The sequence below is a fragment of the Artemia sp. Qi Xiang Cuo genome, chromosome 12 (genome assembly GCF_049724085.1).
Source record: "Artemia sp. Qi Xiang Cuo chromosome 12, ASM4972408v1, whole genome shotgun sequence".
In the NCBI taxonomy this organism is placed as follows: domain Eukaryota; kingdom Metazoa; phylum Arthropoda; class Branchiopoda; order Anostraca; family Artemiidae; genus Artemia; species Artemia sp. Qi Xiang Cuo.
Window position 1 is genome coordinate 17,512,172 of NC_142805.1, and position 20,559 is coordinate 17,532,730.

Below are 20,559 nucleotides of genomic sequence, written 5' to 3' on the forward strand. Positions count from 1 at the left end.
AAGTTAGGTTTCTAACCCATTTCTGATATCTACAACCAAATTTACCCTAAATTAACATAACCTAACCTAAGTGTAACTTTTACCATCACAGCTTGCGTAAAACTAAAAAAGCCGACTTGCAAAGTTAATTGAATCCAAGCAGAGAAAGAAAAATGTTGGACGTTCACCGGTGAATATTGACATTAACCAGATTTCGGACATTCACAGCAACATATATGTTATATTTTTATTTTATTCAATACAGGAGGAAGCAATAGACTTGTCGCAATAATATATGCTTGAATAATTTTTACCTTATATAATCCGTGAGTGTCTGTAACACATATCAGTAAAACCTAATAGAAAAACTATTGAGTGATTCTATAGAACGGGTAACTATTTTTTGGGGAAAACGTCAGAAACAGTTGGCCTTTAGATGCTCACAGGACAGTATCCATCTTTTTTTTCGTTGCCTAATCATAAATGACTGCATTTTATTGTGGATTGAATGCAGTGACAAATTGCATATGTGACGAATTTTACGCATAGTTTGACCAAAAAATACCCTCTTTTCTTTTTTTGGAAGGGGTTTTAGAATTTTGGGGAATATGAATAACTATCTACCATCTGGACCTCACATAAATATATAATTTAAGGGTCTATTTCTTTTTATATGAACGTCATTCGAAAAGCTCTTTGGCTAGTGACAGAGGTGATATTTCAAATCATTTTTAAATGCCATTTTTAGACTTTAACATGAAATTTTATATGAAGCAAGTTTTTAATTGTTTTATTAGTGTCCAAAAAGGTATAATTGATTTCGAAGTGTGACGTAACTCGATTACTCCCACTCTCTCTGGAAGTAAAAAGGACATTCCTTTTTTGATCACAAGTTAGTTTCTAATTGTCAGTGTGAGAGTCAACAGTGAAAAAAAATTGAACTTTTCAGGGGAAATTTTATACTGGGGGAATTTGCCGGAACTCCTATACGAAATTTATTCTTTACTCTTTAATATATCTAATGCATTCTTTATTACTTCCTTTATTTTATACTCTTGCTTCTTTGTCGCCACTAGTATTTTTCAATACTCAAAAAACATCAGAATAGTAAAATTATCTCAATATATTTACAACTATAGCTCACAGTTTCTTAAACTATGTTTCACGACACTTAGCCGCGTCCAAAAAGACTTATTACAGAGGACACATCTCCCAGAAATCAAACTGGAATGAATTATCCAATGTGAAAAATCAAGAGATTTGGTTACTCCTGCAATAGTAGCACCAGTAAGAAATAATAAATTGGCCGTTTCCCTTGCGAGCTACCTTAGAAGTGACCAATTACATGAAGTTTCAGCCTTTCAAAAGAATCACGCATTTTTGGAGTTCGAAAGTGAATTATTTCTTAAATGAAAAAGAAAATCTGTGCTTAATTACACTTACTGGCTGGGCCCCAAGGTAAAGACTGGATTCTGTCAAAGAAGATGGTGTTGATGGCTCCAAACATGATCTCAAATCTGAGTAGTCTCCTACGAAAAGAAAGAATTGAATACAATTTAAATAGAACTTAATATTCTTAAATAAATAGGATCGACCTACCAGATCCTGCCCATAGTACCTACAGACATGGTTTAGGTTTTTGCGAGAGATTGTATTTTCTTTCAAAGTACTAGAATTTAAGAAACACATCCGATCTTAATATAGTAGGCGTTTTGAAATTTCATAGCTTATGTATGGCATCTAGCTTTTATATGGCATCAGGGGTCAGTAGATATCATCATCGAGTTATGTATTTTGTACTAATAGCTTTGACTTAAACAAAAGATGTCTGCCTTACAGTTAATTAAATTATTCAGAATATCTTACATTATTCAGTTATTGAAATAATAAAATATAAGCACAGGAGACTTTGAAAATTCAAGCCACTGGACATTTATTTGCCCTCAAGAACATATTCCCAGTTAAACACGCACAACAGAAAAAACACGAAAAACATATCCTTTTTTTCAGGCGGTCCACAAAAGACTCAGAGTTTTAAATTTTCAAATTGTTTTGTTTTCAGATTCTTTTTTCTTTCAAAAGAAAAAAAGTTCAACTTTTAAAAGAAAATTATTAAGTTGCCTATGTGCAATTTTTTCAAAAATTTTGCTAAAAACAGAAAGGAGACACATACATCTATAATTTGAAGGGTTAGTGGGACTCCCACTTTTATATAAAACAATAACATTTGCCTTTTTATGCAAATCGGGGAAAATTACATAAACTTAAAATAAATTAAAAATATGAGCAAGGAGAGAAGTAATATTGGATGCTACTTGTTTGACAAATCGAGAAGAAAATCCAAAATCATCTGCAGTAGAAATAGTTTTAAGTTTAAAAATAGGTTTCTTCACATCCAGAGTTATTTCATAAAACGAAAATAATATCCCAGAAGGGACAAAATCGTTAAAATCAGGGGGGCTCCGGAACTGACTTTACACTAGATGCCAGCTTAGATCCTGCAGTACTAAAATAATCACCATAAGTATTCATAATTATTTTACGGTCTGAGATATTTTCCCCATGAACTTCAAGACAATCAATACTAATACTTGAATATTGGTTGGGTAGAATCTTTTGATTAATAAGGTTCCATGTCTTTCTCATGTCAGATTCATATTGGTCGAACTTATCTTTATAATATTTACGTTTAGCAAACCTTATAATAGAATTCAACTTATTTCTATGTTAACGATAATTCTAAAACGAATCCTGTGTTTTAACGGACAAATATTTGTTTTTACTTTTATTTTAACCCTTTTATTTACTTTTTATTTCAATCGACGAAACAATCTCATCAGAAATCCATGGGTCAAATTTCTGTAAATAATTCTTATGCTGAACTTAAGACGAAGTGACCAGGTTTGCTATTAGCGACATTTGGCTAACAAAACACGAAAATGCTTCATTTACATTATCTGATCCAAAAAACAGAACACCAATCATTATCATCAATGAGATTACGTAAAGACTGAAAATTAATCACTTCTATCACATCTACTTTTATTCTTTCATGAAGACTTTTGCCTATGAGGAGAATTTTGGGCAACATAAAAAAGAGCACTAACTGGAGAGTGGTCAGACATATCAGACAATATCACGGACGATTCTACTGCTCTCAATGAATGGGCACAGAAAAATATATTGTCCAACAGCGTAGCAGTAGCTGTTGTAACTGTAGTAGGCAGAGAAATGCTAGGCAGAAAACCTGATGAAAGCATATTTTGAAGAAATTCTCTGTTAATATTAGAATCCAAAGTTGAAAGGTCAAAATTGAAATAGCCCGATATAAGAACAGTTTTTTACACTCTGCCAACTTAACAAGTACTGGCTCAAAACTATACAAAATCTCGCTGGAGTACTAGAAGAAGGTCTTGTAAAAAGAACATAAAATAAACGGCAAGCATCCCAATGGAGTAACTCGAGGAGTAAGCTCCCACATATACCTTCCTCCCAAACAGATATATAGAAGACCAAATATTTCGAACATAAACTTGCTAAGCCAATTTTTTCTCTTTTTTTTTGGCGAAAAATTTGAAAATTGAAAAGACGTGGGAATCCCACGGTGGTAATAGATCAGATCAGAATTTGAGGTTTTCTGGCATAACCAGCAACACTTTAAGCCTCCTGAAGTACTGGTTCTACCTGCCTACCAGTGGGTAAAGGCAGGCACACATAGCTGCCCCCACCCCTGGGGTGTAAGAGGGGACTCATCAGGTGAGACCTATACCAATGTTAACTTGTAATTTGACTACAGTAACCAATCCTTGGGTTCATGCCACTGCTACTGTTGTTGCTTGATTTTTTTTGCTGATTGCTTTCTATTCTTCAAATTTCACAATCCCCTGCTTTGGTATTTGAAATTTGTTGCTTCATTGTGGACTACATCCTGCCTTATACCCAAACTATCTTATACCACTGCTTATTCCTGGTCCTGTTTTGTTGTTTACTTCAGATAAAAAATGAAAAGTCAACTCAAGCCACCTCGTGAACTAAGGTCTGACAGCTCAATCCAAGTCTCTGGATCAGAATCTGTTTCAGAGCAGCTACTCATGCTCACTATCCACATAAAGCTCAGTAAAATCACACATAAACTGCTAGCAGAGTCATTACAAACTGAAAACCTTAAATCTTTAGTTAAAGGGTCACTTGATGACCTTATATTCGCTAAAATCTCTTCCCAGGTATATGAGGCAGAGGTTAAAATGAAAGAGGAACAGGCATTCATGCAACATAATGTCACTATCTCTTCAGATAAGCTGGATGCAATCAAGCAGGAGGTGTATGCTGGCCTCAACCTAGATCTTAGTAATCTAGTGGATAAAACTCTTGAAAGCTATAACAGACACATATTTTCTGTTGAATCTTCATTCGCTACTTTAGAGTCATCCATGATAGACCTTAAAAACTCTTTCCAGCCTATCCAGTCTAACCTGGCAAGATTAAATGACCGTTTTGAACAGCAGGCTTTGAGTAACCAAATTATTGTCTTTGGGGTGAAAGAGGAGACCTCCATTGAAAACACTGAAAGTCAATTCCTGTCACTATGTGCTGGGAAATTTCCTGGCATACCAATTATTCAGTCTGATTTTGTATCAGCCAAAAGAATTGGCAAACCATCTGCAAAACCCAGACCCATAGTTGTTGAATTTTGCAACTTACGAGTTCGTCAACTGCTTCTCAGACAAAAGAAGGATTTGAAAGGATAAGGGATTCTATTTTCTGAGACACTTACAAAACAACGCTTACAACTTCTTTCATATGCCAAGTCAAAGCTTGGCTTACGTAATTTTTGGTCGAGTAAAGGTGATATCCTGTATAAAACACAATCTGGAAGAGTGGTTAAGTTTAATAATCAGAGTGAAATTGATTTATGTGCTGCAAATGCAGATAAATTAAAGTGATGGATTTAGATTTATTTTCTTATAATATATTGCATTGTTTCTGTAGGGATTTATTTGCTGTTCTTAAAATATTCCTCTTTTATTCTTTACTGTCCTCACATAATTTAGACTGGTATCATATTACACTTTGTGCCAATAGTTTGGACGATATGACACTTCCCACTAATATTTCTTTATGTTTGTTTGTGATTCTGTCACCTTCACGTTGTCTGATTTACATTATATTCTTGTTGTGTCATTATACTTGTAACCCCCATAATATCAACTGGTCACACATTATAGTTTGTGCTAATACTTATAATAATACGTGCCTTCCCACTGATTTTTCTTTGTGTTTGTTTATGATCCATTCACCATCATGTAGCTTGGCTTCTATAATGTTTTTGTCATGTCAGCACATTTGCATCTCATATAATTTTCACTGGTACTATATTGCATTTTGGGCAAATATTATGAATCATATATGTTATCCCACTGTTATTTATTTTTTTATTTTTTTTTTTTTTTATGTTTGTTTGTGATCCTATCACCTTTATGCAGGCTGATTTCTTTCATATTTTTGTCATTTCAGCATAATTGCAGCTCATATAATTTTGACTGGTTCCACATTATACATGGGGCCAATATTTTGATGAATATGTGCCATGCCACTATTATTCCCTTATCTGGGTTAGTGATCCTATCACCTTCCTGTAACCTGAATTCTATCATATTTTTTTCATGTCAGCACACATGCAACTTGCATAATTTTGACTGGTCCCATATTATATTTTTGGTCATTATTTTGAATAATATATGCCATCTCATTGATATTTCTTTATCTTATTTTTTTATGCTATCACCCTTGTGTACCCTGAATTCAATCAAATTTTTGTCATGTCAGTATATATGCAGCTCTCATAATTTTTTACTACCCATAGTATACTCTGGGCTAATATTTGGAATAATATGTGTCATTCCATTGATATTCATTTATATTTGTCTGTGATCCTATCACCTTCAGGTAGGCTGACTACTATTATATTTTTTTTTTTTGTATTTATTTATAATGTCAGTTACAGCTTACATAATTTTATGGTCACACATTATAAATTGGGCCAATACTTTGATTCTACTTTCATTTTACTGATATTTCATTATGCTTTTTGTGATCCTCTCACCTTCATGTAGCCTAACTACTATTATTTTTTTGTCAGTCCAGCACACTTGCAGCTCATGTAATAGCAACTGGTGTCACATTATACTTTGGTCCAATACTTTGGATAATTTGTGCCATCCCACTTATATTTCTATGTGTATATTTATTATTTGTGATAATTATGGGTGATTTCTCTTTTCTTTTGAATTCTTCTATTCTTAATTCGGTTATATTTGATCAACCAATTAGGGCTGGTAAACAAGAGACTCACACGCTTGACCCTCTCCTTGAATTTATGGTTAATTCTAGCTGTAATTATCACACTACCATTGATTATTGTGATAAAATTATACACTCACTGTCTTTAAATAGTAGCTTTAATGTATTTTGTTTGAATGTGCGTGGGATAAGAGAGAAATGGGATAGTCTGAAATCGTATTTGTGGTCTGATAATTCTTGCCCTGTTGATGTAATTGGTTTAACAGAAACATGGTTATCTGATGGTGAAAATTTTACAGCCTATGATATGCATGGTTATGTTGCTGTTCATATCCCCAGAATGGTAACAAAGTGCTCAGGAGGTATTTCTTTATTTATAAAGTCTGATATTGAGTTTAGAAGAAGGTCTGACCTTGAATCCTTGTTTACATCAGTAGTGTCAAATAGTAGGTCAGTTTATTCTCTTGTTATTGATCTGAAAAGCCAGTTTGCATGTGACACTGTTTGTTTGTTTTATAAGCCCCCTCCTTTTCCAACACATTTGTTCTGTGATTTGCTTGATCAACTTTCTTGTGTGGGGTCTTTCTCTAAAAAACGTATTTGTGTTTTGGGAGATTTTAATTGTAATATGTTAAATATTGGATCAAGTGATGAGTGTGACCATCTCTTTGATGTGCTTTTTTCTGCTGGTCTACTTCCTTCAATTTTTTTTCCTTCTCGTGTTGACCCTACTAGAAATTCTGCCACTTTAATAGACATTATTTTCATTTCTCATTCTTCGAATTTGAAGTTTACTTCTGGTCTTGTTTTCACTGATCTTTCTGATCACTTCCCTATTTATGTTTCACTTTTTGTGCCTCAAACCGAGATTGTTGTGGATGAGCAGGGTGAGTTTTCTTTTAGAACTTCCACAGATAAAGAAATTTCTAATTTAATACATAGTCTTCAGACTAATGATTGGTCTAGTGTTCTTGAAGCTAATGATGTTGATTGTTCAACGAGTTTATTTTTGTGTCGTATGGGAGCTCTGTTGGATAAGCATTTTCCTCTTAGAAAGAGGCCAAGGAATTCCATACCTAAATGTCCATGGATGTCCAGAGGTCTGATCAATGCTACACATATGAAGGCGTCTCTGTTTAAGGCTGCATGTAAAAGTAAGACACAGGATGATCTTTTGAAGTATAAACTTTATAAAAATGTGCTTACTTCTTCAGTACGTGCAGCCAAAAAGCTATATTTTTTGCTTCGAATTGATGAGTGTAAGGGGAATTTGCGAAAGGTTTGGACTGTAGTTAATGAAGATCTTTCCCACAAGAAACTCAAACATTCCCCCCCCCTTGTCGCTACATGGAAGCTGATGGATCTTTCGTGGAGATAAATTCTTCAGCGAGCGCCTTCAATTCGTATTTCACCTCACTTCCTTCAGTTCCTAATCCACCCTACAGCAGAGTAAGTAGTTTTCCCTTAGCAGAAAAGTCATTTTTCCTTTTTCCATGCAGTGATACCGAAATTTCTAACATTATTTTTCAGCTTTCAAGTAGCCGTACAGTTGATGGTTTTGGTTTGAGCTGTAATGTTCTTAAAAAAATTGGTCAGTTTGTTTCTAACCCCATCTCACACATAACTAAGCTCTTTCTTTCTTCTGGTGTTTTTCCTCATTTATTCAAGGGTGCTACTGTTGTACCTTTGTTTAAAAAAGATGATTCATCTTTAATTGCAAACTATATACCTGTTTCTCTCCTTCCTGTAATCTCTAAGGTTGTTGAAAAAGTAGTGTATTGTAGACTCTCTTCATTTGTATTTAGTACTAATACGACTGCAGATAATTCTCTCATAACTAACCATCAGCATGGCTTTCGTCCTAGTTTTTCTACCTTGCATGCACTGTCAGATGCAACAGAGTTTGTGCGTGTTAATCTTGACAAGGGCTTGTGTGTTTTGGGTCTATTTCTTGACTTTTCAAAGGCATTTGATATGGTCGTTCACTCTGTTCTTTTGTCTAAATTATCTTCATTTGGAGTGCATGGAATCCCACTTGAATGGTTTAGGTCTTACCTCTCAGGGAGATCTCAGTATGTTTCGGTTAATGGTACTTCTTCCTCTTCCTTGCCTATTGTGAAAGGTGTCCCACAGGGCTCTGTGCTTGGACCACTTTTGTTTTTAATTTATATTAATAATCTTGTTGATGGTCTTCATCCCCTTGTGCACCCTATACTTTTTGCTGATGACAGTAACTTCTTCATTGCTGCAGTTGACCTGCCATCTGCCATTTCCCTAGCTCAAGGTCTTCTTGATAAAGTAAAAGATTGGTGCTGGTCAAATGGTATGACTCTCAACAGCCAAAAAAGTGCCATTGTACACTTTAGAACCCCTTATCGTATGAGAGACGCAGGGGAACCAACCATCCTGACTTATGGGAATGATATTATACCGCAAGCTACTATAGTGAAATTTCTGGGTGTGTATCTTGACTGTTTTCTTACTTTTAAACCCCATATAACTCATACCCGTTCCCTTGTCCTCCGCCAATCTTCAATGTTATACAGGGTTAACTCATTTCTTCCCCCTGATGTTATGCTTTCTCTTTATTATGCTTTTATTTTTCCTTACCTTTCTTATTGCTGTTCTGTCTGGGGTAGTACTAATAAATCTCTTCTCTGCTCACTTCAAAGAGCCCAAAATAGGGCAGTGAAGGCTACTTTTCTTCTTCCTCGTTTTCACCCTTCCTCTGATCTTTATAATGATACTGGAATAGCTCCGCTGGATCGTATTGTGGGTAATAGTTACCTTTATTTAGCACATTCTGCTTTTCTAGGTAGACTCCCACCATCTCTGCAGCAGTTTTTCTTTCTGTCAGGCTCAGGTAGGTACTCTTCTTTTTTACGTAGCTCTTATCGCAGGTTCATTTTACCTAAGCGTTCATCGACAGCAGGTCAGAGGTCTCCTGTTTATCAATCTATTTTACTATGGAACTCCATCCCTCCTGATGTCCCTCTATCTCTTTCTGCAAAGGCACTTTCTCGCTGGGTATTTCCAGTATAGTATTTTCCCCTTTTTTTCTTCATTTTTTGCATTCTATCCACAATTATGTCTTTTTTTTTTCATTCAATATATTTCAAATAATTCTCCTATTTTCTCCTATTTTCATAAATGTCTCTTATCTAATTTTTTATTTTTTTTTTTTTTTTTTTTTTTTTTTTTTTTTTTTTTTTTTAATTGTTTTATAATAGTGTCTTATTTGTTTTGTCGGCCCTGTACAAGCTTAGCTTCTTGGGCGTGTTTAAATTTTTAAGTTTGTAATTGTATTGTTTTTTTTAGTATTAATAAATTGATTGATTGATTGATTGACTTTCCTATTGCGGAAAAAAACTTCATGTTGGAGATATCCAGCATGGAAACAAGAGTATTACCCGATAAAAAGACTTCACAAACAGTAATAACGTCATGTGGCCATGAAGCTAGTAGGAACCTGAGTTCGTTGAGAGCACTTTGTAAACCTTGAGCATTTAAGAGCAGTACGCTTAGAAAAGATTTACACTGGTCATGAACACTGGGTAGCTGGTGACTGTTCGCAAAAAAAAAATCACATTCCGACACTTGGTAGGTCATCGTCTACCGTGAAGTCACTACCGGTCATCGTCACTACTGGTCATCGTCACTACCGGTCATCGTCACTACACATTCCGACACTTTACACTTGGTAGGTCATCGTCACTAACAATTGTGTTGTTTAAAAGGGTATCAAATTTCAACTTCGAATCTAAAATCCTTGGAAACGACCCATATCATAATGTAACTATACTTTATCCAAACAGACGGTCGAGTCTCCAAACTGCAAATACCGGCAACATCAGCAATCGTTTTACAGGGAAATCGTCAACATCAGCAATTGTCATACAATATGTGAACCATTTCTCAAATATATAACACCTCTAAGTGTCCACACATTTTTTGTGTGGAATTTATTGCGTGCTAGTCTAAAAACCTCTTGTCTTTGTTTTGTGAGCGCTTCATTGACAAAAATCCGAGAACCTTTCAGGCTCTTACGGTTTCGCAAAATCTCAACCGACAAAGCTTCAGAAGCAAGAGTAAGCTCAATCGGAGCTTTAGTTTGATCAACAACTACAAGACGCCTAACATTATTAACAACAGATCTTTTAAAAACGAAGGCCCATAAGAGTGTTTAAGTGATCAATAGCTTTTTCTCCAAGGTTGACTAAATCACGAGTAGAAGTGTCGACATCAGAAATGATAACTTTATCCGAAAGAGTACTTTGATAAATTTCATCCAGTTTGGTTTCAAGCTTTAACAATTTACCACTATCCTGGATTGCTTTTGATCTTAAATCATTCAAACTTTTCTCGATCACATCGAACCGAGACTGGAACTGCAAATCGATGGCTCTGTCCACAGACTGAGTAATAGTGTCTAAAAACTAGTCAGACAAGTTTCAACAATATTAAATACAAGCGACCTTCGTTCATCGACTGACTCAGAAAGATTGTAAAATAAGTTCATACAAACTTGCCAGACAGGCTTATTTCAAATCCAGAAAAAGGCTATTTTTCCGTTGGCACTGATTGAACGATAGATTCATAAGGAAAGACAGATTAATACAGAATCTATCTTTCAGTATAGGTACAATTTTCTAATAAAATGTCTTCAGATATTCAGATATAGTTCAAGAAGTTTATAATACAATTACATACGGGGCACAATTCTACTAAAGGGCTTATTACAAACTCTTGTTTGCGTCTTTGTTTTTTTTATTGTTTAATTTTCAGGTTTCGCTACTTCACTTTTATGACGTAAATGTCAGGTTTCTCTTTTATGACGTAAATGTCGCTTTTATGACATCAATGTCACTTTTTTTTTCTTTTATGACGTAAATGTCACTTTTACATCGTAAATGTGACTTTTCTTTTATGACATAACTGTGCTATTTCGAAGAAACCAACGCCCCAAACTAGTTTTGCAACAAAAGATTATTTTTTTCCAATGAATAGTTTGAACATTTTACTTTAAAGAAGCACTGTGCAGAAATATACTGTGCACAGATGCGGTACAGATAAATAAAATGCAACCCAAACTTAAAATTAAAAGTTAAAAATTAAACCGATCAATTAAAAAATCTTGATTACTTTATAATTCATCAATCAATTAATTTAATTTCTAAAATTATGAATTATTAAATAAGAATTAGACAGTAACTGTATAACTAACTTAATTGATTATAAAATTAATACAAGGTTACCATATAAATCCGCAGTTAAATAATTCTAATTTAAAATAGTTAATATAAAGATTTCTTAATTATAGATAATTAATATTTTATTTAGTCAGTACATAATTAACTATTTCATTCAACTAATTATCAATAATTAACTTTATAATTAATTCCACACAAAAAGTCTGTTTCGAAGGGTACGTTGACAATTTACCAATAATATGATCTTACGTTCAGAGTTAGTTCAAGAGGAACTCAACACAACCACTTAGGGGCTTTTAAAACACTCCTTTGTAGATTCTGTATTTTTAATAATTAATTGTAAGGTCTTATCGATAAAATTTTTCCTCTTACACCATGAATATATTATTTCAAAGCCAAAAATGATGGACTGATTTTTGTTTTTTTAATGAATAGTAAAAATGTTTTATTGTAAATGAGTCATTGGTTTACGTAAATGACTTTAGACAATCTAGTAGAGAAAAAAACTTAAACAACCTTTCTGGAACTCAGATTTAAAATAGAAAGTGAATAATTAAAAAAGAAAAAATTATTTTAATACTACTTTAATCAATTAACAAATAATTAACAATAAATGAAACAAAAATTAACTTTAGCCCATAATTATTATATGATTAATTTGATCATTAATTGCTTTATCCACTTAAATAATTAAAGAATACTATATAGTTAACGGGGTTAGTATATAAACTAATAATTAAATCAACAGTAATTCAAAATAATTAAACTTTAATTAATACTCTTATTTTGATTAATTATTAAAAATTAAATAATAATTAAATAATCATTTATAGAAATAATTGAGAAAGTTATTGATTTAAATAGAAGCACTAAAATCTTACTTTTGAGAGAGGAGCCTCCTCCAATCAGACTTCCATGGGCAGGAGGATAGCTGGCAGAATAGGAAGCAGGGGAAGGTTGTACAGCGTTGGGTTTGCTAACAGACCTAAAGGACGATGTCTCCAGAATAGGTGGACGTGGTACTGTTGAGACTTGTGGACTAGATGAATTTGATAATCTGAAATATTAGACAGTAGTTGTCAAGACTTGACAAACATAAAAAAAATTCTATCAGTCTGAAATAGTAGTAAGGAATTGTCAAGATTCGACAAACACAAAAAAAGAGAAGATAACTTCAACAACCACATTTCAAGAGACCTTTTTTCTTCATATAATGTTGGCCATGATTGAGCATAAAATTTAATGGGCATAATCGGGCACATAATGGGCATAAAAGTCAAGCATTTCTTGCTCAAAGACTCCATAACATAAGTTAATGAACTGTATTTTGGCACCTTGCAAGAATTCTAAAAGAAAGGTTTCGTCGCCTATTTTTTCTTCCTCCTAAGGGAGGATGTATCCATGATAGCTCCTCCTCTATGAGGAGGACGTCTCCAATATAGGTTGGAGCATGTTGAAGAGTTTTACTAGGGATTAGTATCTTTCGTTTATTCCATATGGTCACTAAGACCATATCCGAATTTTAACCGCATTTTTCTTCTCTCATTTAAATTCTTGAGCAAGAAACTGTCCCCTCAAATTGCTTTAACACATAATTTTTACCCTTGTAAAATTTTGAAAATTTTAAAACATCATGGTTTCATGGTTTTGGACTAAATATAGAATGAAAAAAAAAACAGTGTCAAGCTCGACCCCCCCCCCCTTCTCTTTCCTATATGCTTGCTTATGTTAATTCTTTGTTTTCAGCTAAGCTAAAGATTTCTCAAATTCAAATTTTGAAAAAAAAAATCAGATAAGCTAAAAGTTTCAAAAGTTCAAAAATTTAAAATTTCTTAAGTTCTTCTCGTTTCTAGTCAATAGACGGAAAAGTTTTAAATTACTCCAATTAAAAAACAACTATATAACCAAAAATAGCAAATACTAAAATCAAATTTCCATTAATTAATCAAACACTTAGAAGAGAAAAAATGCACTGATAGGCTATTACGATTAAACACCTTTTACTACAAACGCCAACATCTAATAAAGTGGGCTATTGGATTTCAGCAAAACTTGGTGAAGAGGCAGCATTGATTCCACCTCTTCCCTTTTTAGTAGGTATCCTTACATACAAAAGGAGGAGGAAAGGGGGAATCCGCCCCAACTTTGCGGGAAGTAAGACTTAATAAATGTTCGTGTCATCTAGGTGGAAGAATGTCTTGAATTCTTGTCATTAAGACATCTACTAGACAGGGTTTTCAGATGGTAACAAAGCTTATAAGGAACTAAAAGCCCATATTTTGGGAATCAGGATTGGAGCGAACTTCTCTCTGTGGGAGGAAAACGTGGAATCCACAATTTCTTGTCACCAAGGCATTTAAGAAAAGGATTTGTCAAATCTCTACCCAAGTTACTCAAAATTTATAATTGATATGCTATTTCAGCTTTATTTCAATCAACAGCCAATATGACCTCTACGTGAGAGGTAGGTGGACCCTGAATTCTTTTTCTCAAGACGTCTTCTAATAGATGTCGCCAGGACTCAACCAAACTGCAGAGAATACGAGACAGTACTTTAATTCTGCCTTTGGGGAGCCAGGGCCTGTTCTAACCTCTATAAACGTCAGGGTTAAAAGATCTCTAGTTTCTTGTCATCAGTACACTTACAAGAAGGAAATGTCGGATCCCACCCAACAACACGTATAACAAACGAATAAATTTTTATACACAGTTTTTTTTTTAATGTACTGGAATCATGCCTGAGCAGAAAAATAATTTCCTTCTTGTGTGTATTTTGGATGAATTTTGTGTCAAATGCAGGATTTGTTGACAGTCATTGTTCAGTGCAGGTGAACTCAGCTTAACACGAATCTTCAAAATAGGATATTTCACCAGAAGTTTCATTATTCTAATGATAATTCCTTTATGAACATGTGTTGACTGAAGACAATCATAATAAGTTTCATTAATAATCGGTTATACAATCATAGGCAACGCTTGCCTAAGTAAAGAAAGATGTTTGCACAATGTATCATTTGTTTTTTGATTTCTTTCTTTTAGACCACGGCACTTCGTATCGAAGGAGTTGTCGTTGAAACTTCGAAAAGGGCTCATTTCATTGGAAATTGGAAGGGTTTGTGCCCTTTTTAATATCCGAAGTGATTTAAAGGCAACTAACACCCCTTCCGCGCCAACCATTTCCCCAAACCCATCCCATCAAAATTATGAGATAACCATTTTGTTCAACGTAGTTCGAAGATCTGGAAATTATGTCTTCGAGGAAGACATTCCTCCCTCAGCCCTCAGGGCAAGGGTTGTCAGTTATGCCCTAGGGGCATATGAGGTTTTTATAGAAAGCGTTGCTGTAGAAACCTCAAAAAGGCTCATTCATTTGGAAATTCAATGGGTTAGTGCCCTTTTTAATAGTCGAAAGTGATTGGAGGGCAACTAATCCCCCTCTCACGCCCACCATTTCCCCAAACACATCCAATCATAATTTTGAGATATATATTTTGTTCAGCGTAGTTGAAAGTTCTGGAAATTAGGTCTTTGAGTATGACAGTCCCACAAAGCCCTGACGGCAAGGGTTGTAAGTTATGCCCTGGGGGCATATAAGTTTTTTTATAAAAAGCGTTGTCGCAGAAACTTCAAAAAGGACTCACTCAATTGAAATTGAAATGGCTAGTGCCCTTTTTAGAAGTCGAAAGTGATTGGAAGGAAACTAACCACCCTCTCAAGCCCACCATTTCCCCAAACACATTCAATCAAAATTTTGAGATAGCCTTTTTTCAAAGCAGTAGAAATTTCTGGAAATTGAGTCTTTTAGGATAACAATCCCCCCACAGCCCTCAGGGTAAGGGTTGTAAATTATGCCCTGGGGGCATTTAAGGTTTTTACAGAAAGTGGTGTAGTAGAAATTTTAAAAAGGGTTCATTCGATTTGAAATTGAAAGGGCTAGTACCCTTTATAATGGTTTGAAAGTGATTGGAGGGCAACTAACCCCCCTCTCAGGCCCATGATTTCTCCGCACACATTCAATCAAAATTTTAAGATAGCATTCTGTTCAACATAGTTGAAAGGTCCGGATATTATGTCTTTGAGGATGACAAACCCCCCAAAGTCCCCATAGCGAAGGTTGTAAGTTATACCCTGGGGGCATATAAGGTTTTTTATAGAAAGCGTCGTCGTAGAAACTTCAAAAATGACTCATTCAATTGGGAATTGAGAGGGCTAGTGCCCTTATTAACATTCAAAAGCGATCGGAGCGCGAATGCCCTACACCCACCACCTACACCCATCATTTCCCAAAACACTCCCAAACATTTCCGATCAAAATTTTTATATGGCTATTTTGTTCAACGTAGTTGAAAGGTCTGGAAATTATGTATTTGATGATGACAACCCTCCCCCCATAGTTCTCAGGACAAGGGTTGTAAGTTAGCCCTTGGGCCATATAAGGTTTTTATAGAAAGTTTTATCGTAGAAGCTTCAAAAAGGGCTCATTCGATTGGAAATTGAGAGGACCAGTGCCCTTTTTATTAGTCGAAAGTGATAAAGGGGCAAATGCCCCCCCCCCCCCACGCCCATCACTTCCCCAAACACTCCCAATCAAAATTTTGAGATAGTCATTTTGGTCAACGTATTTGAAAGGTCTGAAAATTATATCTTTGAAGATAATAAATCCCCCCCCCCCGTCCTCAGGGCAAGGGTTGGGGACATATATGCCCTGGGGCATATAAGGTTTTTTTATAGAAAACATGATCATACAAACTTCGAAGGGGACTCATTGGATTGGTAATTAGACGCTCTAGTACTCCTTTTGAGAGTCAAAGTGATCGGAGGGGAGCTACAGCTACCCCCCCCCCCCCCACACACACACACGTCGTATTGTCCCGAAATGAATCTGATGGAAGTTTTTAGACAGACATTCCATACGAAGCAGTCTAGTTGTTATGTAACGAGGATTTTAGGGTTGAAACGAACCCCAGAGATTAGGGGTAAGGGTTTAAGTTATGCCCAGGGGGTATTTAAGGTTTTTATGGAAGGGATGGTTGTTGAACTTTAGAACAGGCTCAGTCTTTTTCCCTGAAATAAACTATGTCATTTTAAACCAACAGAAATTAATTTAAAAAAACTTTTTCCACAAAATTAGTTTTTCAAAAAAAGTAAAGAACTCCATTTAACCAAATATGAACAAAAATAGAATCAAATAATCTACCAAGCAAATAATCAATAAATAAATGAAACCCAAAATAAAAAGAAATTAAAATAACAGAGTCAAACTCAAAACGAGCAGAAATTAATATGAGTAGAGTTCGAAACCCCTATGCTTTCTAAAAGCCAGAATATAACTTGTACTTTACTGAAAAAAATTCTTCTAAATGTTTTCATTTTTAAAACTTTAAGAAATAAAATTAATCAAAATTTTAAGGAATAAATATCAACATATGTATATTAAACTGGCAATGCATTTTTTTTCAGTAAATTCATTTGAAGTTTTTTCAGTAAAGTACAAATTATATTCTGGCTTTTAGAAAGCATACCTAATGGCGGTTCTAGGCCTTGGCAGGGGGGATGGCAAATGCCCCTCTCCCCCGTTTTCCTGACACTAAATACATTTTATTTAATATTTTTACACTCTTGTGGTATATCCCACACTCCCCACTTCAAGGTATTGCCTTACCCAGAGCACTCCGAGGCTCTAAGCACTCAGACTTTATAATGAGCTCCAAAAAAAGGTGGATCTGAGTACTCAGAGACAGATGAAGGTATCACCTGAGGCTCTGAGCACTCGGACTCTATAGTGATTTCCAACAAAAGGTCCGCCTGCCCCCTGTGTAAAAACTAATGAAAAAGGTATCATTATTTTATCCCTTTTTGGCTATCCATTCCAAAAGTTTGACAGTTTGACCGAACTTTAGAACAGGCTCAGTCTTTTTCCCGGAAAAAAAACTATGTCAATATAAAACAAACAGAAATTAATTAAAAAAAGCTTTTTTCACAAAATAAGTTTTTCAAAAAAAAGTAAAGAACTCCATTTAACCAAATATGACCAAAAATAGAATCAAATAATCTACCAAGCAAATCAGTATCAATAAATAAATGAAACCCAAAACGAACAGAAATTATAATAAAAGAGGCAAACTCAAAACGAGCACAAATTAATATGAGTAGAGTTCGAAACCCCTATGCTTTCTAAAAGCCAGAATATAACTTGTACTTTACTGAAAAAACTCTTCCAAATAGTTTCGCTTTTATAACTTTAAGAAATCAGAAATTAATAAAGATTTTAAGGAATAAATATCACCATATGTATATTAAACTGACAATGCACATTTTTTCAGTAAATTCATTTGAATTTTTTTCAGTAAAGTACAAATTATATTCTGGCTTTTAGAAAGCATATCCAATGGTGGTTCTAGGCCTTGGCAGGGATGATGGCAACTGCCCCTCTCCCCCGTTATCCTGACATCAAATATATTTTATTTAATATTTTTTACACTCCTGTGGTATATCCCGCACCCCCACCCCTAAAACTGGTACTGCTATTGCCTTACCCAGAGCACTCCGAGGCTCTAAGCACTCAGGCTATATAATGAGCTCCAAAAAAGGTGGATCTGAGTACTCAGAGACAGCTGAAGGTATCACCTGAGGCTCTGAGCACTCGAACTATATAGTGATTTCCAAGAAAAGGTCCGCCTGCCCCCAATGTAAAAACTACTGAAAAAGGTATCATTATTTTATCCCTTTTTGGCTTTCAAACTTTCTAAAAGTTTCAAACTTTCAAAAGTTTCAAACTTTCTTTCAAACTTTCTAAAAGTCAAACTTTCTAAAAGTTTGACCGATGATATTTTTTTACGATCATACTTTAATTTAAGGCTTGACTTGACCGTCCCCAAAGTTTAAATATCACGTTGTACACTTTCCTTTGGCTTGCATAACAAGACTCAAAATTATAAGCATAGAGCAATGCTAAAAACTGAATAAATAACTAGAACAGGCATTGTGAAATTTGGTGATTAATCAAAGCAAAAAAAAAGCAATAATACGTACAAGTCACGCCGTCTAGAACAGACTTCAAGGCCAAAATCTAAACCGACAGGAAAATTTCATGGCATATTTTAACATAAAAAAAAGCTAGAAACCATTTTTAAAAAAGCCCAAAAGCTTTGTTTTTCAATTTGCATTTAGTTTATTAATAGCTTAATTTTTCTAACCTTCTGGGAGAAACCAGAAACTTGATTTTTTTTTCATATATTCCTCACATATAAGAAAAAAATAACCATTATTTTACCAAAATTAATCTATACAAAGAAGGGATCAATTCATTTCCGAAGTCAAAATTTTTGCGTTTGTCTTTCATGATACAAAAGCCAAACTTGTCGAAACTCTGAATAACTTGAAATAAAAAGATACACCTCCATAGACGTCTTAATTTATAATATAATAATACACATATAACCTTATATAGTCGTAATTAAAACGATAAATTAATATAATGATGATAATTTAATAATAATTTATTTATAATAGACTACAGACAACATCACAAGCTCTTTGTAATCTTTCTCTGACGTCACCTAAAATGGCAAAGCCGGTAATTTTCTTTCATAATACCAGGTAAAACTGCAACTTATGTCTCCTTTCCCATTACCATCCATTCTTACCATTCTTGTCAGCTTTTCACCTGCTCGCGCATTGGAAATAGTTTTTTCTATATTATTTCAACAGTTCAAAACATATCATTACTATTTCTAATTTAATTTTTTAATTTCATAGTGGGAGGAATCAACTTTATAAAGGTTCAGGGCTCAGAGGCCCATTGCCTCCACAAACCATGCGGTCAAGCTTCCAGAGTCACTCCATTGACCCTCACCCCAAGCCAGGACTTTCTAGCAACACCAGGACTTGAAACCAAAGAACATAGGATTGTCCTTTGTCCAAATGTCCTTTGTTACAATCCTATGTCCCGAATGACATAGGATTGTAACTACAGTGCACCATCCACTTATAATTCCTATAGTATCTAGTCAGGCAATTAATAAATGGATGACTCATATCCATGGAAGAAATAAACCTACAAAGCTTTATCAAAATGGGGGTGCACAGATCCATTTTTTGCTAATTTAAAAAAAAATAACTTTGTACTTTTACATTAATGAACAAAAAACATAAATACCTGACGCTTGCTGAACTTTGTTGCTGTTGTTTGGATCTTGGTGACGGCGAAGGTTGTTTCATACGAACTTCCTCTTTTCTCGGAGCATCTGAGCCCACATCCGGTCGACAACTCGAACTGTCACTAGGCTGGCCAGACATAGGCGGAGTCGGGTAAGGACTTGGCTTTGGGCTGGTGATTGGACGAAAAAAGTGACTGGAATCAAATGGCTTCGACATGGATGGCACCGTAACTACCGTTGATTGTGCTTGAGCAGGAGACGAATACTGATGGGAAGAGAATGAATGAGCCGTAGGGACAGAGTAACCATTGGCGATCCGTGAGAGATCTTCAGGTTGAGATACAGAGGCATAGCTGCCAACTAATTTATTCATACTGAATGGATGGGATAGTTGCTGCATTGATGAGACTGGAGGTTGACTTGAAGGCTTAGGAGGGCAAAACTGTAAATAAATAATTATTCAGCAATACTTAGTTTTTGGGATGCAACCCAAAAGTACCGCAGATAAGAGGGTGATTTTGCAGCTACCAAAGGGTAGCACATAGCTAAAACCTTAAACAAACATCATTTGACTGACTCTATTGAAATTGAACAACAATATACGGTAAAGTGAACGAACTGGATATTTCAAACAATCTACAATTTCCCAATAACAAATAATACCATTGAATTTTTTGCTGCCATAAAGTAGGTATCATCAATCAGCCTGCAATCCCCCCTTAAAAAATGTAAAAAAAAACGCAAAAAAAAAAACTGCACACACCAATGAAAGTGTATGTAAAATGGTGACATTGGCTACAGAGCGAATAAGTACAGATATTGTTTTATCTTCTTTTTTTTTTACCAACAGTATTCATTTACTTAAAAAACTAGATGAATCAACAGGTCATCAGTTATAATCTAGGCTTTTC

General features: G+C 34.8%; 1 protein-coding gene across 2 annotated transcripts in view; it reads right to left on the bottom strand.

Moving 5' to 3' along the window:
* The window catches only part of LOC148945852 (uncharacterized), a 78,186-nt gene that overhangs the window by 17,159 nt on the left and 40,468 nt on the right, over positions 1-20,559 (bottom strand). For both annotated transcript variants that reach the window (XM_089097852.1, XM_089097853.1), the window contains exons 7-9: positions 19,648-20,090; positions 12,371-12,546; positions 1,423-1,508 (exon numbers count right to left, since the gene is read on the bottom strand). In XM_089097852.1, coding sequence (XP_088953978.1) covers positions 1,423-1,508; positions 12,371-12,546; positions 19,648-20,090 — 705 coding nt within the window. The remainder of the gene's footprint in view (positions 1-1,422; positions 1,509-12,370; positions 12,547-19,647; positions 20,091-20,559) is intronic.